Here is a 26,464-nt window from a genome sequence, read left to right as displayed (position 1 = left end):
TAGAAAGAGAAACGAGCTGGGGGGAAGTGGAAACGAGCTGGGGGGTAGGGGAAATGAGCTGTGGGGGAGGGAACTGAGCTGGGTGGGAGGGAACCAAGCTGGGGGGGGGGAAGAGAAAAGGGAACCGAGCTGGGGGGGAAGAAGGAAACCGAGCAGGGGAGGGGAGAAGGAAAATGGGAGGGGGGCGGGGAAAGAAGGGAAACGAGCTAGGGGGGGAGGGAAATGAACTGGGGGGGGAGGGGAAACGAGCTGGGGGGAGGGGGCGGGAAGGGAAACCGACCTGGGGGGGGGGAAGGGAACCAAGCTGGGGGGGGGGGGAAGAAAACCGAGCTTGGGGGGAAGAAGGAAACCGAGCAGGGGAGGGAGAAGGAAAATGGGAGGGGGGCGGGGAAAGAAGGGAAACGAGCTAGGGGGGAGGGAAATGAACTGGGGGGGAGGGGAAACGAGCTGGAGGGAGGGGAAACGAGCTGAAGGGAGGGGAAATGAGCTGGGGGGAAGGGAAACGAGCTGGGGGGAGGGGAAATGAGCTGGCAGAAGGGAACTGAGCTGGTGGGAGGGAAATGAGCTGGGGAGGAGGGAACTGAGCTGGGGGGGAGGGAACCAACCTGGGGGGTTAGAGAACCGAGCTGGGGGGGAGGGGAAACGAGCTGGGGGGGAGGGGAAATGAGCTGGGCGGAAGGGAAACGAGCTGGAGGGAGGGGAAACGAGCTGGGGGGGAAGGGAAATAAGTTGGGCTGGAATGGAAACGAGCTGGGGGGGGAGGGGAAACGAGCTGGGGGGGAGGGAACTGAGCTGGGGGGGAGGGAAACCGAGCTGGGGGGAGAAGGGAACCAAGCTGGGGGGGGAAGAGAAGGGGGGGGGGAAAGAAGGGAAACGAGCTGGGGGTATAGGGAAATGAGCTGGGGAGGGGAAGGGAAACCAACCTGGGGGGGTTAGAGAACCGAGCTGGGGGGAGAAGGGAACCAAGCTGGGGGGGGGGGGGGTGAGGGAACCGATCTGAGGAGGACGGGGGGCGGGAAGGGAACCGAGCTGGGGGGGGGCGCGGCGGGAAGGGAACCGAGCTGGGGGGGGGCGCGGCGGGAAGGGAACCGAGCTGAGGGGGGGGAGCGGGAAGGGAACTGAGCTGGGTGGGGGGGGAGAAAGAGAAACGAGCTGGGGGGAAGTGGAAAACGAGCTGGGGGGTAGGGGAAATGAGCTGTGGGGGAGGGAACTGAGCTGGGTGGGTGGGAACCAAGCTGGGGGGGGGAAGAGAAAGGGAACCGAGCTGGGGGGGAAGAAGGAAACCGAGCAGGGGAGGGAGAAGGAAAATGGGAGGGGGGCGGGGAAAGAAGGGAAACGAGCTAGGGGGGAGGGAAATGAACTGGGGGGGAGGGGAAACGAGCTGGGGGGAGGGGGGCGGGAAGGGAACCGACCTGGGGGGGGGGAAGGGAACCAAGCTGGGGGGGGGGGGAAAGAAAACCGAGCTTGGGGGGAAGAAGGAAACCGAGCAGGGGAGGGAGAAGGAAAATGGGAGGGGGGCGGGGAAAGAAGGGAAACGAGCTAGGGGGGAGGGAAATGAACTGGGGGGGAGGGGAAACGAGCTGGAGGGAGGGGAAACGAGCTGAAGGGAGGGGAAATGAGCTGGGGGGAAGGGAAACGAGCTGGGGGGAGGGGAAATGAGCTGGCAGAAGGGAACTGAGCTGGTGGGAGGGAAATGAGCTGGGGAGGAGGGAACTGAGCTGGGGGGGAGGGAACCAACCTGGGGGGTTAGAGAACCGAGCTGGGGGGGAGGGGAAACGAGCTGGGGGGAGGGGAAATGAGCTGGGCAGAAGGGAAACGAGCTGGAGGGAGGGGAAACGAGCTGGGGGGGAAGGGAAAATAAGTTGGGCTGGAATGGAAATGAGCTGGGGGGGGAGGGGAAACGAGCTGGGGGGGAGGGAACTGAGCTGGGGGGGAGGGAACCGAGCTGGGGGGAGAAGGGAACCAAGCTGGGGGGGGAAGAGAAGGGGGGGGGGAAAGAAGGGAAACGAGCTGGGGGGATAGGGAAATGAGCTGGGGAGGGGAAGGGAACCAACCTGGGGGGGTTAGAGAACCGAGCTGGGGGGAGAAGGGAACCAAGCTGGGGGGGGGGGGGGGGTGAGGGAACCGATCTGAGGAGGACGGGGGCGGGAAGGGAACCGAGCTGGGGGGGGGGGCGCGGCGGGAAGGGAACCGAGCTGAGGGGGGGGGAGCGGGAAGGGAACTGAGCTGGGTGGGGGGGAGAAAGAGAAACGAGCTGGGGGGAAGTGGAAACGAGCTGGGGGGTAGGGGAAATGAGCTGTGGGGGAGGGAACTGAGCTGGGGGGGAGGGGAAACGAGCTGGGGGGAGGGGGCGGGAAGGGAACCGACCTGGGGGGGGGAAGGGAACCAAGCTGGGGGGGGGGGAAAGAAAACCGAGCTTGGGGGGAAGAAGGAAACCGAGCAGGGGAGGGAGAAGGAAAATGGGAGGGGGGCGGGGAAAGAAGGGAAACGAGCTAGGGGGGAGGGAAATGAACTGGGGGGGAGGGGAAACGAGCTGGAGGGAGGGGAAACGAGCTGAATGGAGGGGAAATGAGCTGGGGGGAAGGGAAACGAGCTGGGGGGAGGGGAAATGAGCTGGCAGAAGGGAACTGAGCTGGTGGGAGGGAAATGAGCTGGGGAGGAGGGAACTGAGCTGGGGGGGAGGGAACCAACCTGGGGGGTTAGAGAACCGAGCTGGGGGGGAGGGGAAACGAGCTGGGGGGAGGGGAAATGAGCTGGGCGGAAGGGAAACGAGCTGGAGGGAGGGGAAACGAGCTGGGGGGGAAGGGAAATAAGTTGGGCTGGAATGGAAACGAGCTGGGGGGGAGGGGAAACGAGCTGGGGGGGAGGGAACTGAGCTGGGGGGGAGGGAACCGAGCTGGGGGGAGAAGGGAACCAAGCTGGGGGGGGAAGAGAAGGGGGGGGGGAAAGAAGGGAAACGAGCTGGGGGGATAGGGAAATGAGCTGGGGAGGGGAAGGGAACCAACCTGGGGGGGTTAGAGAACCGAGCTGGGGGGAGAAGGGAACCAAGCTGGGGGGGGGGGGGGTGAGGGAACCGATCTGAGGAGGACGGGGGCGGGAAGGGAACCGAGCTGGGGGGGGGGCGCGGCGGGAAGGGAACCGAGCTGAGGGGGAGGGCGGGAAGGGAACCGAGCTGAGGTGTGGGGAAGAGAACCGAGCTAGGGGGGAGAAGGAAACCGAGCAGGGGAGTGAGAAGGGAAATGGGGGGGGGGGGGGCGGTGTGATAGTTCAGATCTATCACCAGTGTATATAGTGTATATAGTTACAGTATCTAGACTGTGCTTACAGCGAGTGGCTGAGAGCTATGCCACGCCTATTGTCTGAGCCTTAAAGGGTTGTGTCCCTAGCCAGATCAGATTATTCCGGATTGGTCGGTCACCTGTGTAGAGCTCCTGTCTTTTGCTAATAAAAGCCTTGGTTTGGATCAACAAGTCTTTGATTCTTTCGACGAGCTCTTCGGGGGGGAGAAGAGAAATGAGCTGGGGTGGGGGGGGGAGGGAAACGAGCTGGGAGAGGAAGGGAAACGAGCTCGGGGGGGGGAATGGAAATGAGCACGGCTGGAATGGATGGAAATGAGCTGGGGGGGAGGGGAAACGAGCTGGGGGGAGAAGGGAACCGAGCTCAGTGGGGGGGGGGAGGGAACCGAATGGGGCGGAAGGGAAACAGGGGGTGGGGTGGGGGGAAGAAGGGAAACGAGCTGGGGGGATAGGGAAATGAGCTGGGGGGGGGAAGGGAACTGACCTGGGGGGGGTTAGAGAACCGAGCTGGGGGGACGGGGGTGGGAAGGGAACCGAGCTGGGGGGGGGGGCGGCGGGAATGGAACTGAGCTGGGGAGGGGCGGCGGGAAGGGAATCGAGCTGAGAGGGAGGGCGGGAAGGGAACCGAGCTGAGGTGGGGGGAAGAGAACCGAGCTGGGGGGGAGAAGGAAACCGAGCAGGGGAGCGAGAAGGGAAATGGGAGGGGGGGGGTGTTATAGTACAGATCTATCACCAGTGTATATAGTGTATATAGTTACAGTATCTAGACTGTGCTTACAGCGATTGGCTGAGAGCTATGCCACGCCTATTGTCTGGGCCTTAAAGGGTTGTGTCCCTAGCCAGGTCAGATTATTCCGGACTGGTCGGTCACCTGTGTAGAGCTCCCGTCTTTTGCTAATAAAAGCCTTGGTTTGGATCAACAAGTCTTTGATTCTTTCGACGAGCTCTTCAGGGGCGGGAGAGGGGAAACGAGCTGGGGGGGGGGGGAGGGAAATGAGCTGGGAGGGGAAGGGAAACGAGCTGGGGCGGAAATGGAAACGAGCAGGGCTGGAATGGAAATGAGCTGGGGGGGAGGGGAAACGAGCTGGGGGGGGAAGGGAACCGAGTTCGGGGGGGGAAGGGAACCGAGCTCGGGGGGGGGGAGGGAACCGAATGGGGGGAAGGGAAACAGGGGTGGGGGGGGGGGCAGAAGCGAAACGAGCTGGGGGGGAGGGAAATAAGCTGGTGGGGGGGAGGGAACCGACCTCGGGGGGGGGTAGAGAACCGAGCTGGGGGAGCAGGGAACCAAGCCTGGGGGTGAGGGAACCAAGCTGGGGGGGAGGGAACCGAGCTGGGGGGGGAGGAAACTGAGCTGGGGGGGAGGTAACCAAGCTGGGGGGGAGGTAACCAAGCTGGGGGGGGAGGGAACCGAGCTGAGGGGGGGGAGGGAGTGAACTGACCTGAAGGGGGGTGGGCGGCGGAGGGAGGGAACTGAGGTGAAGGGGGGAGGGGGGGGACTGAGCTGAGGGGGTGGGGAGGGAACTGAGCTGGGGGGGGGTAGAGAACCGAGCTGGGGGAGGGAAGGGAACTGAGCTGGGGTGAAGGGAACCGAGCTGGGGGGGGGAGGGAACTGAGCTGAGGGGGTGGGGGAACAGGGCTAGTGGGGAGGGAACTCTGAGGGGGTGGGGGAACAGAGCTAGTGGGGGTGGGGGTGGCAAAGAACTGAGCTGGGGGGAGGGAACCGAGCTGGTGGGGTGAGGGAGCCAAGGTGGGGGTGGGGGGGGGGTGGTTTGGGGGTAGGGAACTGAGCTGAGGGGTTCAGGGAGGTAACTGAGCTGAGGGGGGGTGCGGAAGGGTTGGGAACTGATCTGGGGGAGGGGGGATGAGGGAACCGAGCTGGGGGTGATGGAGGGAAGCGAGCTGAGGTGTTGTGTTGGGAAAAAAGGTGAGGGGGATGGGATGGGGTTGAGTGAAGGGGGGTGATTTGGGGGCCAGAAGAGCAGGTGGGGAACGTGTTGACCTGAGGGGCGCTGCCATGTGAACCAGCAGTGAGGGATGAATTGGAAAACAGACTCACCTCTCCTTCCTGAGTTGTAAAAGCAAACACGACAGAGCCTCCGGGTGCTCTGCAAGAGAAAGGAGACGTCAGCACCCATGGGGAGCAAGGAATGTAGGGGCGGGGGGAACAGAGAGGGGAGTACAGTAAAGGGACAGCTAGAGGGGATGGGGAGTGGATGGCGGGGGGCACGCAGAGGAGGATGACAGGAAGAGAGACTGCAGGGAGGGTGGGGAAGAAACTATGGGGAGTCAGGATGGGGAGGATGAGGAAGGGGCTGTGGGGTTGGTGTGGGAAGGATGGGGAGGGTACCACAGGGGTGGGGGGCCATGGTGGGGAGGACGAGGAGGGGACTGCGGGGTGGTGGGGTTGGTGTGGGGAGAATGTGGAGGGTTCTACAAAGGGTTGAGGAGGATGGGGAAGGGACAAGGGGGTGAACAGGGAGGGTCAGGCTGGGATGGACAGGGAGAGTTCTACAGGGGTGGGGAGGACAAGGAGGGGACTGCAGGATGGTGGGGTTGGTGTGGGGAGAATGTAGAGGGTTCTACAAAGGGTTGAGGAGGATGGGGAAGGGACAAGGGGGTGAACAGGGAGGGTCAGGCTGGGATGGACAGGGAGAGTTCTACAGGGGTGGGGAGTTCAAGGAGGGGACTGCAGGATGGTGGGGTTGGTGTGGGGAGAATGTGGAGGGTTCTACAAAGGGTTGAGGAGGATGGGGAAGGGACAAGGGGGTGAACAGGGAGGGTCAGGCTGGGATGGACAGGGAGATTTCTACAGGGGTGGGGAGGACAAGGAGGGGACTGCGGGATGGTGGGGTTGGTGTGGGGAGGATACCATGGGGGTGGGGGTGTCATGTTGGGGAGAACGAGGAGGCGACTGCGGGGTGGTGGGGTTGGTGTGGCGAGAATGTGGAGGGTTCTACAGAGGGTTGAGGAGGATGGGGAAGGGACAGGGGGGTGGACAGGGAGGGTCAAGGTGGGGCGGACGGGGAGAGTACTACAGGGGTGGGGAGGACGACGAGGGGACTATGGGGGATAGGGTGGGGAAGAGGAGGTGAGGACTGTGGAGGGAGATGGGGGTGAGGGTACCCTGGGGGGATAGGGGAGCAGAGGATGTCAAGGGGACTGCCGGTGAGAGTCGGACCCAGAGCCTGCGCCGTTCGAGGGCAGCAGGGCCTCACCTTTGTACTTGACGTGCTGCAGGATGGGGACGATGAGCTCCAGGGGAATGTTGTGCGCGAGGAAGAGCTGCCACGTACAGTACTGCTCAAACGTCTCCCAGTCAAGGCTCTGGACTGCACAGCAAAGGGGGGAGTGTGTTAAAGTTGTCAATCCTCCTCCCCCCAGCCAAGGCTACTCCCCCATACCACCCTCCCTCTCCCTAAAAGCAGCCCACGAATGCTGAAAACCAGAAACAAAGTCCAAGCATGCCAGAAGAGCTCAACATGCTGTGGACTTCAAACATTAACCGATCCTCTCCCCACAGATGCTGCCCTGCCCCTGCCCCTCTGCCTTGCTCCCGCCCCCCCTCCCCTGCCGAGGAACTTGAGCTCTTTCTGATTCAATTGAAGGATTCCATCCAACCTGGTTCTTCAGCCGGCCTTGCTCTGGCAATCTCAATGGACATTTGACCCATCAAACCCATGCTAGCTCATGAGAGAGCAATCCGAGTCAAGGGCTTTATCAACTCCAATCGGGGTGCAAGCTGTGTTTCCTGTTGGAGGGTGACATTTCGTAGCTCCTGCAGTGGGAGGAGATGCAGCAGAAAGCAAGAACCTGAGAGAAGCAGGCTATAAAAAGCAGGGATGGGATGGGATGAAGGTGGTGCTGTGAGCAAGTGAGAGGAAGGTCAGGGTTTAGTAGGGCTGAGAGAGGAGGAGAGAAGGAGTTCAATGGGAGGTGATGATGGCAGAAAGAGGGAGAGAAGGGTCAGTTTATGGGGCTGTCAAGGGTGGGGGGAGGGCGGAGGTGAGGAGGGCAGAAGAGGAAAGGGAGGCGGAAGGGGGATGGTGGGAGAGTGGGAAGGGAAGGGAATCAGGACGAGAGAGTGCCGAGGATGGGTTGGGGTCCTGAGGGGCACAGACACCGTTCTGATCTGGAGGTCGGGTTGCCGATGGTTTGGCTGAAGAGGTACTGGAGGCGAATCCACAGAGACTCAGCGACTCTGGGGAGACTCTGTTTTGCTTCTTTTTCTCTGACAAATGCAGTTTTGTGCAATATTACATCCGTTTTATTACATGACAATAAAGGAATCTTGAATCTTTAAATTTTCAACGTGGACATCCCTGCAGGCTACGAGGCTGTGCCGCCCGATTCCACCCAAGTAACCTACAACCCTCCCATAAGAGCGGGAGGAAACCGGAGCCGTCTGAGAAAATCTACATTGACACGGGGAGATGGTACAAACTCCTTATGGACGAGGTCGGATTCGAAACCCAGTTTCTGGCACTGTGCTCACCCCTACCCTGAGCTTGCTACCCTGTGCACTTCTTGGAGTGGGAGCAGCAGAGTGGGGTGAGGGTTAAAACAGTCATTCAGGGCCCAGCCCATCCCACTAATCAGTGGACCTCTGAACCACTGCAGAGGTCAGTGTGGCTGAGCACAGCCAGGTTCCCACTAACCCACCCCCAGGGGCTTTCAATTCAAATCGATGAAATTAAACAATCCGCTCTCTCCAAAGCACCAATATTTTACTGCTGAAATGTCAGGTGCTAATGACGGTTTTCATCTTCACCACCAATTCCTATCACGGAAAGTCGAGCTATTCCCAATGTTTGATCCCTCTCCCCTCTCCTCGTCCCCCCCTCCATCACTCCCAGTTTCCCCCTTCCCCATCACTCTCAGTCCTCGACACTCCGTATCCCCCTGCCCATCAGTCACAGGCCTCCCAGCCCCCCTCCCCCATCATTCCACTTCCCCACACCCGTCACTCCCAATCCCCGATACTCCTGGTTTCCCCCCACCCATCACTCCCGGACCACCCTGACAGGGACAGGACGGCTGGTTTCTTGCCCTTTGCTCTCTGACATCAACCTTCCCATGATTAAACTTGACCGAAAGGGAGAGAGATGAAAATGTTCATCACTGCTCCACACTGATCACTCGTGCCTGGCAGCTTTAAACAAAGCATTGCACAGCCCCTCAACGCTGCAGCGAGATTTGTTCCAAACTAAGTCTGTTCACCATTCTACCTGTGCAGCCAGACGTTCATAGGACAGGCGAGCACCATAAAAAAGCTCTTCTACAGAAACTGGTTGAAGGAGATGGTTGGAGCTATTCGTATAATCCTTGCCAGGAAAATTCACCATCATCCCTCGTACATTGGATAGCTCATGCTCTGCAAAACAGAGAGGGAGGCCGCTTGGCCCGTCTATGTCAGCTGCTGTTCGCTCACTTATTTTCCTTTAACCTGTACCCTATAGCGGGCCCATCAGCTCCACCCTGATCTCCCCACTACCTGCCCTGTCACAGGTAATTTCAATAAATCTGTCATCCAGCACATCTTTTGGATGTGGGAATAAACTGGAGCAGCCGGCCCGGTGGGGTGGGGGTGGGGGGTGGGGGGATGAGAAGAGAACAGGGACAGAGGAGGGAGGAAGCGGGGCCCAAGGAGGGCGGGTCACTTCCGGATCCTCCCCCCATCACTCCAGGTCCCTGACACACCTCTTCTCCATCCGTCACTCCCAGTTCCCCCCTCCCCATCAGTCCCAGCCCCCCCTGCCCCTCCTTCTCCGTCACTCTCGGTCCTCCTCACTCGTCAATCCCAGTTCTCAACACTTTGTATCCCCCTGCCCCTCAGACACAGGCCTCCACCCTGTCGCTCCCAGCCCCCCCTTCCCAGTCACTCTGGCCCCCCTTCACCATCACTCCCGGTTCTCCACTCTCGTCACTCCTGATCCCCGATACTCCTGGCCCCGTCACTCCCGGTCTTCCTTCCCCATTACCCCTGGTCCCTCTCCATTAGCTTCCCAACTTCCACTCTCCTTCCGGAATTCCTTTCCCAAGCCTTTACACCAAGCAGTCAGTGCCATGTTGCTTGGCCACACCTCTCCAGTCAGGAGGCTTGGGCATTCAAGGCGATGGACGTGTTTGACAGCATCAGAACCTCGGCCGATTTGATCGTGCACAGCACTCTTGTGTGGCTTCGCCATCACCTTGTGCAACTGTGACAATGTCAGAGACACAGAGGAAACAAATCCGCTGGCTGAACTCAGCAGCTGAAGCGGTTCGAGTGGGAGATGAAGAACAATCGACGTTTTGCCTCTCGGTTCTGAAGAGGGGCTCTGGTCCAAAGTGCTTCTTTCACTGAAGCTGCTTGACCTGCTGGGTTCCTCCAGCAGTGTGTTTGCTTGAACAACACTTCCTGTTTCTAAGCTCCCACTCCCTTGCAGCCAACCTCTGCAACTCATGCAGCGAATTGCCCGATCTTCTTGGCCCAGTGCAGCCCCAGACAGCTTTAATGGTGGGCATAACACTACTATTAATTGTTAAAAATTTAGGTATGAGGGTCTGTGAAACTTGTTGCCACAGGCGGCTGTGGAAGTGAGGTTGTTGGGTGTGTTTAAGGCAGAGATTGACAGGTATTTAATTAGTCAGGGCATCAAGGGTTACAGGAAGAATGGGGCTGAGTGGGTGGATGGATCAGCTCATAACAGAATGACGGGTAGACTCGATGGGCTGAATGGCCTACATCTGCTCCTATATTTTGTGGTAACAGGCCCTTCTGGCCCACAAGCCCGTACCATGCAAACACAACAATTAATCAACTACAATCCCTGTACGGGTTGAAGGGTGGGAGGAAACCAGAGCACTTAGAGGACACCCACGCAGACAGGGGGAGAACGTACAAACTCCACACAGACAGCACCGGATTCGAACCCGGGTTTGAATAGCGTTGCGCTAAATGCCAGGCCAACCCTGCTGCCCCAGCGCTGGTGGCCCGTGCTCAAATCTGCTCTCGCCTGTACATTCTGCGTTTCCTCCCACGTTCCTCAGATGTACGGGGTTTGGAGGTTATTTGGTCATGGGGAGGGGGTAGGGGGTGTGGTATTTGGGCCGTACTGTCTCATGGGCCAGATGTGGATGTATTTGGGTGGTGTGGGTATGTGGGCTGGAAGAGCCCAGTTGCCATGCTGTATGTCAAATTAAAAAAACTTAATTAAGGCAAAGGAGCTTTCTGGACCCTAGGATCTCAACAGCACGGAGGACACTTCCGGAAGAGGGTGATCTCCATCGCGTTAAATCTCTCTCCTGCCGCCTTGGCTGGTTTACCTCAGTGTTCCCCAAAATGGTGCTGCCCAGGTTCCCGACTGAGGACCCGCCTTTTCTCGAGTCCTGCACTTCCTTACCGATCCGTCCCACCTCTGCCGTGACTGGATCTTGGTCTCGCCTGTACCCATGGCTTCTCTGGAACCTGCGACCTGCAGGGAGTTTTTGTGGGGTGGCGGGAAGGCTTCGGACACTGAGCTGGAGTGGTACTGCGTAGGGAGATGAGTAGTTGGGCACCAAGATCGAACAGACAGGCACCCAGCAATACTGAAAGCAAGATGTGTGTGTGTGTGTGTGGGCGCTGTGGAGGGAGAGATGGGGAGAGCAGGATGGTTAGCGTAGCGGTTAGAACACCAGTGATCCAGGTTCATAACCAGCACTATCTGTAAGGAGTTTGAACGTTCTCCCAGTGTCGGTGTAGGTTTCTTCTAGACACCCTTCAAAAACATACAGGGGTCATAGGTAATTGGAATATTTGGGAGGCTCGGGTTTGTGCCCAGAAGGAAGGGGCTGTGACAGTGCTGTATATTTAAATTTTTAAAAAATGACATGTCCGAGAGCGCTGGTGAGAGGGTCCATCAGCAGGAAAGAATGGGCCCAGCACGTGCACGGTGCAGTTTATCTCTGCCTCAATAACTTCCAGACATAGCCAATAAGCGAAGAAAGCTGATGTTATCGTGAATGCCCTGTCTCTGTTATTTCTCTCTTCCCCAACATGCCACACATTAATCCCAGCCTCATAATGTCCCAGCAAGAAGTAATTTCCTGTGTTGTTAAAACAGGAGAAGAGAACAGGGATGGAGGAGGGAGGAAGCGGGGTTTTTATCAGCGGTTGTGGGAAATGTGATTGGAATTATGGTTCTGTATTTGAGGTGGGAGAGAATTGCTCTACTCGGCTTGGAAAGAATTCAAAGCACACTCCTGAAACACTGTCCATCACTTTCCTTTAACTTGCATAGAACGTTTTAGATATGGCAAACAATAGTGGATTATCAGCGATGTCCTTCTAATAATGGTTGATGACTGGACCAAGCTATGAGGCCTCAAGGAGTATCTGAAGAGGAATATTTGGGAGGGAATTCCAGGACTCAGGGGTGAAGAAGCAGAAATATTGGGGAACATGCAAATCCAATTTAAATTTAAAAAATGTATACATACAGCACTTTTACAGGCCAATTCGGCCGTATGGGTCCATGCCGCCCAATTTACAACCCATTTACCTACACTTCTTTTGAAGGGTGGGAGAAAACCCACGCAGACACGTGGAGAACGTCTTACGGAAATTGCGGGATTCGAACTCCTCTCCCAATTGCTGGGGCTGTCAGGGCATTGTGCTAACCACTAGGTCAACTGTGCCACCCAAACCAGGGCTGGGCAAGAGTGGAAAAGAGCAAAGAGCACCCCATGATCTGCAGAAACAGGAGAAGGAGTCAGCACCCGACTGTCAAGTTGCTCCGCCACTCACTAAGACCGTGGCCAATCTGGCTGTGGACTCAGCTCCACTTAACCCATAACTGTTAATTCCCCCCCTCCTGCCCATTCTCCAGCATTTCATCCAATGAGGCGGCTTCCACTGCTTCCTTGAGCAGGGAATCCCACGGAGTTGGCACTCTCGGGGAGAAGCAATCCTTCCTCATCTCTCACCTAAATCAACTCCCCCAAATATTGAGGCTCTGTCTCTCCTGGAAACTCTCTCTTGCTTCTTTCTCTCGTACCATAAGGGGCTCCAGGAAATACTAATGACGACTCTTTAATCTGCCTTCCGGTAGGCAAAAGTTAGCAGGTTCCATTTTGAACCTATTATCACGTGCCAATGAAAGCAACCATGAAACAACCTCCCTGCTTCGATCTTATCCACTCCTTCCATAATTTAGTGTTTCTATCTGATTTCACCCCCCCCCCCTTCTAAATTCCAATGAGTATAGTCCCAGGTTATTGAATCTCTCCTTGTAAGCTAAACCCCTTGTCTCCGAAATCAACCTGAACCTCTTCCGCACTGCCTCCGAAGCCAGTCGATCTCTCAGGCGGACTTCTCTGGTTTCTGATGGCCTTCTCCCCACTCTCCCTCTCTTCCCCATCCCTCGGTCCCCATCTTATCCGTTACCAAGATGAGGCTTTCCAGTTCAGATCATCCAAAAGGTCCTCCTTCTTCCAAAATGCAGGGCTTCCCCTCCACTCAGTCTTTACCTGTATCTCCTCCATTTCCCACTCATCTGCCCTGGCCCTCCCCCCTGCCCCCAGATGCTGCAAACACAGGATTCCCCTTGTCATCGCCTACCACCCAACCAGCTCCGCATCCAACATATTATCCTCCTTAATTTCCGCCACCTGCAACATGTTCCCACCACCAGACACGTCTTCCCCTCTCCGCCCTCTGTAGGGACTGCTTCCTCCGTGACTCCTTCACTCACTCAACCTTTCTCATTGGCACCTTCCTCTGTGACTTGCACCCACACCTCCTCCCCCACCACCACTATTCAGGGCGCCAAACAGTCTTTTCAAATGAAGCAACATTTCACTTGTGCATCTGCGGGAGTCATTTACTGCATCAGGTGTTCCTGTTGTGGCCTCCTCTACATTGGAGAGATGGAGCACCTTCGCTCCATCCACATCAGTGACAGTATCTCCCAGTGGCCAACCATTTCAATTCTGTTCCTCATTCCTGCCCTGAGATGTCTGTCAACCAAGGCCACCCTGTAAACGAGAGGAACACCACCTAAAATTCCATCTGGGCTCTCTCCAACTGGATGGCATCGACATGGATCTCTCGGTTTCTGCTCGCCCATTCCCCGCTCTCCCTCTCTTCCCCATCCCTCTGTCTTCTTTCCTCCAGCTCTCCACCCCCTTCCTTCTCCATTCCCAGAGGCATTCCCACCCCCCCCCCCAACTCTGTTCGCTTCTGGGCCCTCCCTACCTTCTCCACCTATTACCTCCTGCCTGTGGAACCGTGCTCCTCCCCCCCTACCATTTTGTTCTGGCACCTACCTACTTCTTGCTCATAATTTGATGAAGGGCTCAGGCCCAAAACTTTGGTTATGTATCTTTATCTTTGCTAAATAAAGTATGCTGTTTACTTGCTGAGTGCTTTTATTTTAATCTGATTTGCCACCTTGACTACCTGCTGCACCAGCAAACTAACTTCTTGTGATTTGTGATCCCAACAAAGAACACATGCATGGGTGGGGGGGGGGGGGTTGCACATCACTGTTACAGTACCAGTGCTTGGGAGTGGAATTCGAATCTGGCACTCCTGCAAGGAGTTTGTACCTTCCCGTGTTTCCTCCAGATACTCTGGTTTCCACCTGCCCTTCAAAACGTACCGGGGGGTTGTAGGTTAATTGGATGCAATTGGGTGGGATGGGCCAGATTTCTGATTTATTGTCAGAGCACACACACGATATCACATACAACCAGGAGATTCTTTTTCTATGGCAGAATTATCACTTATTGGTAGTGCAAAAAAAAACTGTACATAATGTACAGATGTAAACAAATAAAAGGAATATAAACAACTAACAAAAAGTGCAAAAATGTGTCCCTGATTGAGTTTGTCGTTGAGGAGTTTGATGCTGGAGCGGTTGCAGCTGTTCCCGAATCCGGTGGTGCAATCCTTGTGGCACCGTGACCTCTTTTCTGATGGCAGCAACGAGAGCAGAGCGTGTGTGCTGGGTGGTGTGGATCCTTGATGATCGCTGCTGCTCTCCGATGGCAGTGTTCCCCATAGGAGCTCTCGATGGTGGGGAGAGCTTTGCCTGTGATGTCCTGGGCTATGTCCACTACCTGTTGTGGGGTCTTACTCTCAGGGATATTAGTGACCCTGTACCAAACCGTGATGCAGCCGGTCAGCACACTTTCCACCTCACATCTGTAGAAGTTGGCCAGGGCTTCTGATGTCATACCAAACCTCCTGAGGAAGTAGAGGTGCTGACGTGTTTTCTTCAAGATGTCATCAGTGTGCTGGGTCCAGGAAGACCCTCCGAGAGAGTGACTCCCAAGAACTTTATTGCTCACCCTCTCCTCCTCTGATCCCACAATGATCACTGGACTAAAAGGGCATGTTGCTGTGCTGTATGTCTAAAGGAGAGCAAATTTCGCACATTTTGCAGGCATGAGAATGAAGGAACTTAGCTCCTCTCTCAGCATAACAGCATACTGCAATTTTCCACCCAGCAAGATTCCACACAAAAGCAATGAGGCTTTCCTTAATTAACCGAAAGATAAATGTCATTCACTTGGGAGAACTCCCCTTGCTATCCTCCACACAGCAATGTCGTTTGACAGTTTGTAGAGTCTGGTAGGCATTCGGGACCTCAGATACATGACCTGGAATGAAAGTGAAACCTCTGGCTCTCCCAGAGACACGAGAGAGTGTAAATGCTGTAATCTTAGAGGAACTCAGCGGGCCTCGCAGCACCTACAGAAGGTAAAGATATACAACTGACATTTCTGGACCTTCTCCAAGGTATGAGCAAAAAGCAGGAGCGAAATAATGAAAGTCTGCATTGCAGTGATTGAAGTCACAATGCTGGAGAAAAAAGCTCTCCCCGTTCTCCCTCTTCCAAGTTCAAGTACTTCAGTGTCAATATCTCTGAGGATCCGTTTTGGGGCCTCCATGTTACGAAGAAGGCTCGCTGATGGCTAGACTTCATGAGGAATTTGAGGAGATTTGGTATGTCAGCAAAGACTGGACCCTGAACTCTTGCAGCGCAGCCCAAGGGAGCTGCCATACCCTGGAATCCGTGGCTGCGTTCCGGCAAAGCCAGAGGGAAGGCCACAAGGGTAGGGAGAGGGGAAAGACTTACTCAGGATGTTGAGAACGGAATCCTTCCGAAACATGACCAGGTTCCCCATCATGATGTGACACACCAACTCCTGCAGCTGAAACACAACAACGCAACATTTTAACTTTGGTTACTGGTCCGTAAGACATTGGAGCAGAAATAGGCCATTCAGCTCCTTGAGTCTGCCCTGCCATTTAATCATGAGCTGATCCATTTTCCCCAAAGTCCCATTGCCCGGCCTTCATGACCTTTGATGCCCTGGCTAATCAATAACCTATCAATTTACTTATAGCACGATAGACTGTGGAAATGAACAGCTGTATACCTATGGGGAAAACAAAATCACATAAAACTTAATGAATAAATATGACACATTTGTAATGGTCTAGCAGCCATACCTGGACCACATTAGGGCCCAGATACAGTCATAAAAAGGTGTAAAAAAGGATATTAAAGTAACTACAAAACATAGTATCCCCCAATTGTACTTTATATACTTAAAATATACAAGCTCTGACAGTGAACGGATCTGTATGTATGGAGGGGGGCGGGGGTTGGGGTGGGAGGGAGGAACTGTTTTGTTTGAGAGAAAAAGTTTAATATATTGTATATTTAAAATGTATGATTTTTGGAAAAAAAACAAAAACAAAATATTAAAAAAGCCTGTTAATCTCTGCCTTAAATACACCCAATGACCTGGCCTCCACAACCGCCTGTGGCAACACATTCCACAGATTCACCACCCTCTGGCTGAAGAAATTCTTCCCCATCTCTCTTCTAACTTCAATCCTGAAGTTGTGCCCTCTCCCACTGTGGAAAACAACCTTTCTACATCGACTCTGCCCACACCTTTTAACATTTGACATGTTTCAATGAGATTCCCCCTCATTCTTCTAAATTCCAACGAGTACAGACCAAAAGCCATTGAATGTTCCTCATATAATCCTTTCATTCTGTCCACAGTATCACAATAACAGTCACAAAACAGATTCTTCAGCCCATCCATTCTAGTCTTGCCCTGGTTGCCTGCATTTGATTCACATCCCTCCTATCCATTAAATAGGCCCAAATGTTTCTTGAACATCAGAATTCTACACCAGCTCGCTCCAGATATGGACCACCAGAGCAAAAAAGAAGTTGCCCCTCAGAAATCTCTCCCCTCTCACCTTAACCTATGCCCTCTAGTTCTAGAACTATCCTTCCTGGGTAAAAGACTGTGAGCATTCACTTCTTCTGCACCCCTCATGATTTAATCAACCTCAACCAACCCCAGTCTCCTATGCTCCAGGGAAATAAGAATTTTGGTGCATCTGTACACAGCATAAACAGTTTGAGTCTGCATTCCGTCGAGTTTCGAAGAACAAGAAGGGATAGGATCCTGAGGGGTAGGACTACCATGAAGTGCTGGCCTAAATAGACCAGTACTAACTCCCACGCTCTTCTGCATCAAAACTTAACCTGGACCACAGTCACCGTCATAAACACAGCACGGAAACAGGCCTTACGGCCCAACTCGCCAATGCTGGTCAGGTTGCTCATCTGAGACCCATTTGCCATGTTCCACTGAACCTTTCATACCCATCCACCAGTCGAAATGGATTTGAAATATTGTATTGGAACTCATGTCCACCATTTCCTCTGGCACTTCACTCCACATGCCAACAGGTCGCCTTTTAAATCTTTCCCCACTCACCTTAAACCTATGCCATCTAGTTTTAACCCTTTGGACTCCACGTTTCTGTTTTCAGGGATTACTAACAATCGCATATACTCTGTGTCCCCGTTTCCCAGTACAGGTTTTATAACCAACCACCGGCTGGTTCGTACTGGTGTTCACACTGTAAATTACCCATGGACTCAGTCCAGAGTATACTTTATGAAAGGTTAAAAATGGCCAGAGTCCAAAGGGTTAAAGCCCACCAACATCTAAAAGTGCCCCTGATTCAGGTTGCCGCAACCCTGATAATTAAATCCTGCCAATCCTGGCATCTAGCCCCAGTGAAGGGAAAGCAGCTGGCAGGAAGACAGGAATTCAAACCTCAGTAGAGGAGAGGCAGAGAATTCCAAGGAGGGAATCACAGAGCTTGGAGGCCAGGCAGTTTGTGAGTATTTTTCAGAACCCTTTCCAACAGCTGGGTGACACCTTTCCAACAGCTGGGTGACACCTTTCCAACAGCTGGGTGACACCTTTCCAACAGCTGGGTGACACCTTTCCAACAGCTGGGTGACACCTTTCCAACAGCTGGGTGACACCTTTCCAACAGCTGGGTGATACCTTTCCAATAGCTGGGTGATCCTGAACTGCACACAATACACCAATAACAGTCAGTGATTTAGGTGGGGGCCCCTTTCTGTTCATGGATGTGGGCCTCTCCACCTTCTCTTCGCTCAGAGATTCAAGTTCATCAGAACCTTGCAGAGAATGAAAGCCAACAAGCAGCTGAGGCACTGAGTGTACTGGGACTGGAACACGTAATGAATGGACACAGCAGTGCTCCCACACCAATGACCAAATTAATTGTGTTTTGTAAACAACAAAATATCACACTGAGTCATTTTGAATTCCATGTATGTGGGGATGAAAACAGGAGGGAATTAATCAATCAGCTGAGAGGGAAACACAGAGGTAGGTACTCGTGGGGACAAGTCTGTCACTGTATACACTGGGGATTGCAGCAAAACAGAGTCTGAGCTTACGATCTGGTTTCACAATTGGATTGCAGGCTGTGATCTCCATGTTCTGCTGTGGAAGCCTTTGGGCACTGAGCCTACAGAGGGGTCCTTTTGCCATGAGAACTCAATGCCGGAGGCTAAGGGCACTGACCTGTGCTGAGTCAATGACAGCGACGATCATGTTGAGTAGCTCGCTGCTTCGGAGGGTCTCATCGGGAAACTGGAGGAAGAAGAGAATAAACATAAGTAGAAATAGGCCATTCAGCCCATCGAATCTTCCTCGCCATCCATTTTCCCACTCAAATGCACTGTCCAGTCTTCTTCCCACAACCTTTGATACCCTGGCTAATCAAGAATCTATCAATCTCGGAGTTAAATACACCCAATGACTTGACCTCCACAACTGCCTGTGGCAACAAATTCCACATATTTACCACCCTCTGGCTGAAAAAATTCCTCTGCATCTCTGTTCTAAGCAGACGCACTTTAATCCTGAAGTTGTGCCCACTTGTCCTAGACTCTCCCATCATGCCTTTCAACATTCAAAACTTTTCAAGGAGGTTCCCCTGGGATCACTGTATACAGCACTGGTTCCCCATATACTGTTATTGGACCACCATGGGATCACCATACACAGCGCCGGTCCCCATATACTTTCGTTAGACCACCACAGGATCATCGTACACAGCACTGGTCCCCCATATACTGTCATTAGACTAACCTGGGATCAGCGTACACAGCGCTGGTCCCCCATATACTGTTCTTAGACCACCCTGGGATCACTGTACACAGCGCCGGTCCCCATATACTGTCATTAGACCACCCTGGGATCACCGTACACAGTGCTGGTCCCCCATATACTGTCATTAGACCACCCAGGGATCACCATACACAGCACTGGTTCCCCCATATAGTGTCGTTAGACTACCCTGGGATCACCGTACACAGCGCTGGTCCCTCATATACTGTCATTAGACCACCCTGGGATCACCGTACACCACACTGGTCCCCCATATACTGTCATTAGACCACCCAGGGATCACCATACACAGCACTGGTTCCCCCATATATTGTCGTTAGACTACCCTGGGATCACCGTACACAGCGCCGGTCCCCATGCACTGCCGGTAGCCCACTCTGTGATCATCATATACAGAGCCGGTTCCCGTATACAAAGGGTCTCCAAAATGATCGATATCGATTCCTGGGGGTCGATGGGACTATCCAAGTGGTCGATAAATGCCAGGGGCTTAAAAGAGAGTTGATATATTCTAGGGGTGGAGGGGTTTTGAACTTTTGCAGTCAAAAGCAAGGGCTCGTCTATAGAAATAGCGCCTATGGCAAGGGTAGCCAACCTCTGTATTTGGCTTCGACCCTTTAATAAGTAGACAGAGCAGAGAAGAGGTACGTGTTCAGCACCACCAGTACCCCCAACCCCCCATCCAGCGCCGCCGCCAAACCCATGTCCAGTGTGACACTTCCCTCAGTATCGCTCCCCCTCCCATGGGGTGGAGCTCCCTCAGTATCGCTCTTCCCTCCAATGGGGCGGAGCTCCCTCAGTGTCACCCCTCCCTCCAATGGGGCAGAGCTTCCTCAGTATCGCCCCTCCCACAGTGACACCTACAGCATGCCCCTCCCACATCGAGCGTTCAGACCACATCAAGCGTTCAGACCATACCGACGTGTAGATCGTTGGGGTCAGGTAGCAGAGCAGCCGGATGTCATCCTCCTGACAGGCCTTCATGTCCATCATGAGGCAGGTGTGGAGGTCTCCCAGTTGCGTGGCCTGAGCAAATGACTCATATAATCTCATCTTCCCCGCTGCTGCTTTACTGGAAGAAACAAGCAGAGCAGTAAGGGGCATGGAAGGAGGCCAAGTCGCCAAATTCCTCAGGTTTCTGGTGAGATCCAGCTCCCCTTCCGGGAAGGGCTGAATGTTCAATGCACAGTTAGCATGCTATTACAGCACCAGTGACCTGGCGCTGTCTGTGATGAGTTTGTATGCTCTCTCTGTGACTGTATAGGTTTCCTCCCACCCTTCAAAACATACCAGGTGTTGTTGGTTAATTTGGCAGCCCAGGTTCGTGGGCTGGGAGGGCCGGTCACTGTGCTGTATGTCTAAATGTAAATCTTTAAAACTCAATTAAATGGGGACCTGAAGTTCTTCACGGATGTTGGGTTGAAGGGCCTCTATCTGACTCCTGCTCCAGGCTGGGTCGAGGCCAACCATCAAGGATACAAGGATCGCATTTCTTCGTGATGAAGCTATGATCCCCGGCAGATTGATTCGACGCCTCCACATCACCACCTGAAGGACACTTACCCCCAGCGACCCAGGGTCAAGTCCAGTGCTGTCTGTCAGGAGTTTGAACGTTCTCCCCGTGACTGCACGGGTTCTCTCTGGGTGCTCCAGTTTCCTCCCATTTGGGCTCGTGGGCCAGAAGGACTGGTCACCGTTCAAATGTAGATTCTCAGTGAAAAGGGTGGGATGTGTTGGGTGTATTGATGGACCTTTACCAGCATGTCTGACCCATGCTGTCCCTGCCATAGAATGGCGTGACAGGACAAGACAGTACAGAAGGAACTTTACTCTTTGTACCCCTGACCTGGGAGAGCAGTGAACATGGAACATCACAGCCCAGTACTGGCCCTTCGGCGCAGGATGTTGTGCTGACCTTTTTAAACCTACTCAACAAACTAAACCTTCCCTACCTCAAACCTGTAACCTTCTATTTTTCTTCCATCCATGTGCCTGTCTTTTAAATGCCCTTATTGTACCAGCCTCCACTGCCACACCTGGCAATGCATTCCAGGCACCCACAACTCCATGTGTAATAAAAACATACCCCTGATGACTCCCCCTAAACCTTCCTCCCCTTCACTTTGTACAGATGTCCTTTGGTATTTGGGGAAAGAGAGCTGGCTGGTCTACTCTCTCTATGCCTCTGCATTTTGAAGTACAGATGGAGTTTTACTTTCTCATGAGCCCATGCTACCCTTTGGCAGGGAGCACGTGATAGAACAGTGGAGGAGCTTCAGCCTTTTATTTATGGGCCATGAGCCTGCGTTGCCCAATTACACCCATGAGATTAATTAAACTACCAGTGGCCGACCATTTCAATTGCACTGACATGCCTGTCCATTGCCTCGTGCACTGCTAAGCCAGGGCCACCCACAAATTGGAGGAGCAATCCCTAATATTCCAGCTGGGCACTCTCCAACCAGATGCCATTAACACTGATTTCTCTGGCTTCTGCTAGACCACTCCCTGCTCTCTCTCTCTTCTCCATCCCTCCACCCTCTTCCCTCTCTATTCACAGATCTATCCCCTCTTCCCCATTTTCTCGTGCTCTCCCTTCCTTATCTACCTATTACCTCCTGCCTGTGGGCCTGTGCTCCTTCACCTGTCCCACCATTTTGTTTGGGCGCCTGGCGATATTTTGCTCACACCTTGATGAAGGGCTCAGGCCTGAAACGTCGGTTATCCACCTTTATCTTTGCTACATAAAAAAGGTGGATGACTTGGCTCATTTGTCCAGCATTTTTGTGCAAACTACATACAGAGCGCCTGCGGACTTTCTTGTTTAACCCCAACCTTCTCACCCCAAATGTCTTTTGGACGTGGGAGAAAACCCATGGAGGACGTATAGACTGAACCAAATTCGATCAAGGGTCACCGGCGCCACTATTTCACGCTGAAACATTTTTTTTATCATCGCGGACACTCCAATGTGCATACTGTAGCATCAGGGTAGGAAAACCGGAGATGCAAGAGACCTCAGAGGCTAGAATCTGGAGCCACATAACAGTGCTCGACCCAAAATCCCCACTCTCCGATTCCAGCCACAGATACAGCCTCACCTGCTGAGTTCTGAAGTGACTTAATAGAGGTCTACAAGCTAAGGTGGATGCCAGCACCTTTTCCCAGCAAACACCAGAGGATATCTGTACAAAGTGAAGGGAGCCAAATTTAGGGGGGATGTTTTTCTAATTGAGAGAGATTTGTGGGTACCTGGAATGCCTTGCCAGGGATGGTGGTGGAGACTGGAACAATACGGGCATTTAAGAGATTTTTAGACAGGCTCACGGTTGAAAGAAAAACAAAGGGTTACGAGGTTAGAAGGGTTGTTTTTTGGTAGGTATTTATATAAAACCCAGCAAAACTCGTGGGCAGAAGGGCTTGTTCTGTGCTAGTACTCTACGTTGTACCACAGCTCATTTTTTGGGTGATGGCAAGTAACCACGGAAACGTTCCCTCATGATTTAATTACATGAAGCTCGGCCAGTCTGTGGAAATGGGCGCAAGGTACATCGAATAGCTCCTACCTGGCTCGCAGGTAGTAGAGGAGGTGGTAACCAATCTTTGGCTGCTTCTGGTAGAGTTCAGAGAGGAGTTCCAGGAGCAATGAGAAGCTGCTGTTATCTTCCTGCATCTGGCACAGATTCCTGGGAAGGAAAGGCAGAGAATTAATTGCAGCTTCCCCCACCTTCCCCACTGCCGAAATGAACAGAGAGCCTTCGAAAACTCAGAACGGGTAAAGGTATCGAAAGACGCGTGTCACCGCTGGATCTGCATCCTGAAGTTCAGGTTGCCGCGCAGATTGATAGGACAGTTAAGAAGGCCTGTGGTATCCTGGCCTTCATTAGTTGGGGAATTGACTTCATTAGAACATACGAAATAGGAGCAGAAGTCGGCCATTCGGCCCGTCGAGCCTGCTCTGCCATTCAACGTAATCATGGCTGATCTGATGATCGGCTCATCTCCACCGACCTGCCCATATCCCTCAATTCCCCTACTGTGTAAAAATCTATCCAACCTTGTCTTAAATATATTTACTGAGGTCACCTCCATTGCTTCACAGCAAATTCCACATATTCCCCACCCTCTGGGTAAAGCGGTTCCTCCTCATCTCCGTCTTAAACCTACTCCCTTGGATCTTGAGGCTATGTTCCCTCGTTCTCACCTCTCCCACCAATGGGAACAACTTACCTACCTCTATCTCATCTATGCCTTTCATAATTTTATACTGTGCCGGCCGTGGTTGATGACCTAAGTGATGCGAAGCGTGGGAGCAATAGCGCACAAGTGCGGATGTGTTAAGTGTCAGTACGTGGGTGATGAATCTCAGGCACAGGAGGCAGAAAGTGAGAGTGTCAGGATCATCTGTATGGCAGTGTGCCAATGAGAAGGCCAGAGGAATTTGGTTGGGTGGTGGTTGCACAATTGTTGCAAAGTAAATGCAATGTTGCATCTAGTGAATAATGAAGAAAGTCGACTTCATGATGGTGCTGAAAGAAACGAGTGTTTGCAGATGTGGTAAATCAGTGCCATTACATGTTTCTATAAGATCCCCTCTCATTCTCCTAAATTCCAGCGAGTGCAGTCCCAGACAACCCAATCTCTCCTCATAGGCTAAATCCCTCATCTCTGGAATCAACCTGGCGACCCTCCTCTGCACCCCCTCCAAAGCCAGTCCATCCTTCCTCAAGTCAGACCAGAACTGCATGCAGTTCTCCAGATGGGGCCTCACCAGGACCTTGTACAGTTGCAGCATAACCTCCCTGCTCTTAAATTCAATCCCTCCATCAATAAAGGGCAACATTCAATTTGCCTTCCTGATAACCTGCTGCATCTGAAAACCGACCTTTTGCGATTCATGCCCAAGTCCTTCTGCATGGCAGCACACTGCAATCACCTCCCAATTAATAATCTAATCTTCCATTTTTCCTTCCAAATTGGATAACCTCATATTTACCAATGTTGTCCTCCATCTGGCAGACCCTTGCCCATTCACAACCTATTGACTCTCAGTATGCTCTGCTTAATTTGCTTTTCCACTCAATTTAGTGTAATCAGCAAACTGAGATATCCGATACTCCTTCCCCAGATCGCTTACGTATATCGTGAACAGTTGCGGGTCCAGCACAGACGCCATGCAGCACCCTGCTCACCACCGATTGCTAACCAGAAACACCCCTGTACCCCAACTCTCTGCTTTCTATTGGTTAACCAATCCCATGTTGATACATCACCCCCGACTCCATTCATCCTTAACTTCTGTATGCCTTTTATGCAGTACCTACCGAACGCATTCTGGAAATCCAGGTAAATGGCGTCCATCCACTCCCCTCATTACATCCAGAAAATTCGTCAAACAGGACCTGCCTTTTGTTGGATCCATGCTGCGTCTGCCTGATGGACCCATTTTGCTCCAGATGCCTTGTTATTCTTTCTTTAATGATACCTCCAAGCATTTCCCCAACTACAGATGTTACCCTAATTGCCCGATAGTTCCCTTCCTTCTGCCTACATCCTTTTTTGAACAGTGGTGCGACATTCACCGTTATGATCTGCGTGGACCTACGCAGAGTCCAGAGAATTCTGGTAAATTATCTCCAAAGCCTAGACCCTAACTTCTGCCATTTCGTTCAGTATCCTGGGATGCTTCCATCAGGACGTGTCTATCTTTAGACCCTGGAGTTTTCGGAGTATGGCCTCTTTAGTGAGAACTATTGCAACCAGCCGCTCACCTCCCGTCACATCCAGAGCTTCTATCTTCATTCAGTTCAGGAGTCGTGAGGTGATGTTGCAGCTTTATAAATCGCTGGTGAGACCACACTTAGAATATTGTGTTCAGTTCTGGTCACCCCATTACAGGACAGATGTTGAAGTTATGTGGAGGACACAGAGGAGATTTACCAGGATGTTGCCTGGATTGGAAAACATGTCAAGGTTAACAGAGCTCGGGCTTTTCTATGTGGCGTGAAGGAGGATGAAAGGTGACTTAATAGAGGTGTACAGGATTAAGAGAGGCATACAGTAGATATGATGGACGGCCAGAGCCTGTTTCCCAGGGAAGCAAACACAAGATATTTGTACAAAGTGAAGGAAGGGAAGTTTAGGAAAGACATCAGAGTATTTTTTTTATATAAACTTGGAGTTGTGGGGGCCTGGAATGCATTGTCAGGGGTGGTGGTGGAGGCTGGAACATTAGAGGCATTTAAAAGACTCTTAGACAGGCACATGGATGGAAGAAAAATAGAGGGTGATGAGCTAAGGAGGGTTTATATATATATATATATATATATATATATGTGTGCGTGTGTGGGTCAGCTCAGCATCGTGGGCTGAAGGGCCTGTAATGTGCTGATGTTCTCTGTTCTCCCTGTGACAGAATATAGATATGCTTTTGGGAGATAAAATGGGGCAGGGTTTGTTAGTGTAGGTCACATACAAACACTTTAAAGTAGATCTAATTTAAAATAATGGAGCTCTGCTGATGCTAGATGTGTTAATGTCGAGGCCTCAGAGCCTTTGCAAAAGCTTTCGAGAGTGCCCAAGAGACTTCACTAATGGATTGTTTACAAAATGCAACAGATTAAAGAGCTTGTCGGAGCTGCATTCTGTTTGCAGGAGAGCCTGCTGCTCTAAGAGGGGGTCATGTGGTTTTGCAACCAGAGAGAGTTCAGTAGGCTTTCTCTCAGAGAGAGAGAGAGAGAGAGAGAGAGAGAGAGAGAGAGAGAGAGAGAGGACGTGTTAGACAGTAACAGCAGCTGGGACTGGAACAGGACAAGCTGGAAAGCTTGTGGAAAACTCCATTTGGAAGACGGGTTGTGAGTTCTTACTTCAGCCTCGTCAAAGTCCTTGTGATTCATGAAAGAGGAGAAGACTGGCTGTCTAATGTTTCACTTGGAATAAGAGAAACATGAAGGACTCTGTGTGACCTGAAAGAAAAGGTTATCATCTGGAGAGCCCTGAGGGGGCAGGTTTCCTCGTGTAGACACTGAAGTGGCTGGGTGTCCATCGTACAACAAATCTCTCTCTGAAAACTGACAAGAACCTTCCTGGTTACCCTTTACCTTTCAAGCACCAAAGCCTGGTGAACTTTATCAATGTTAAATTCTGTGCACAGTATAAGAATTGCCTGCAACCCGTGAACTTGGAGGAATGAGAAGTGAGATTGGACTGTGAATCAAGGAACTTTTCTGAACTTACACACACATTACACACACGTGCGCTTAGAATTAGAAGGGGTGGGGGGTGGTTGTTAGGTTAATTAAGCCAATAGTGATAAGTTAAAGTGTGATTCTGTTTTCATGTTTAAAGATAATTAAAAGCAACTTTTATTTAAGTAACCAGTTGTCTTGGTGAATATCTATTATTGCTGGGTTTTGGGGTCCTCTGGGCTCATAACATCCCTCCCCAACTAGCAAGAGCACCTTCAAGAACGAACTGCTGCTGTTTAGGATGGCAGCCTTTCACCATTCAGTCATGGGGGTCAGGAAAAGGAGGTCAGTGTGGCTCAGGAAAAGTAGCCCACAGGCTCAGGCTGGGATGGTGGAGACACGCACAATATCCCATCAACCATTTGAATTTGAATGGAGGTTCAGGAGAGCAAGGCCCCACCCCCA

At 52.6% G+C, this 26,464-nt stretch overlaps 1 protein-coding gene across 6 annotated transcripts in view; it reads right to left on the bottom strand.

Annotated features, from left to right (window-relative positions):
• Positions 1-5,320: 5,320 nt before the first annotated feature.
• Positions 5,321-26,464, bottom strand: part of ints3 (integrator complex subunit 3) — a 147,670-nt gene continuing 126,526 nt past the window's right edge. For 5 of the 6 annotated variants that reach the window (XM_069940619.1, XM_069940620.1, XM_069940621.1 and 2 more), the window contains 6 exons: positions 22,379-22,498; positions 19,731-19,884; positions 18,204-18,272; positions 15,401-15,476; positions 6,512-6,625; positions 5,321-5,401 (listed from right to left, as the gene is read on the bottom strand). In XM_069940619.1, coding sequence (XP_069796720.1) covers positions 5,349-5,401; positions 6,512-6,625; positions 15,401-15,476; positions 18,204-18,272; positions 19,731-19,884; positions 22,379-22,498 — 586 coding nt within the window. In that variant the 3' untranslated portion in view covers positions 5,321-5,348. Of the gene's footprint in view, positions 5,402-6,511; positions 6,626-15,400; positions 15,477-18,203; positions 18,273-19,730; positions 19,885-22,378; positions 22,499-26,464 lie in introns of those variants that run through there. The other variant, XM_069940624.1, reaches the window with a different exon arrangement.

The sequence above is a fragment of the Narcine bancroftii genome, chromosome 5 (assembly GCF_036971445.1).
Source record: "Narcine bancroftii isolate sNarBan1 chromosome 5, sNarBan1.hap1, whole genome shotgun sequence".
Classification (NCBI taxonomy): Eukaryota; Metazoa; Chordata; class Chondrichthyes; order Torpediniformes; family Narcinidae; genus Narcine; species Narcine bancroftii.
The sequence above is the reverse complement of the archived record's forward strand: the minus strand, read 5'-3'. Positions and strand labels throughout refer to the sequence as shown.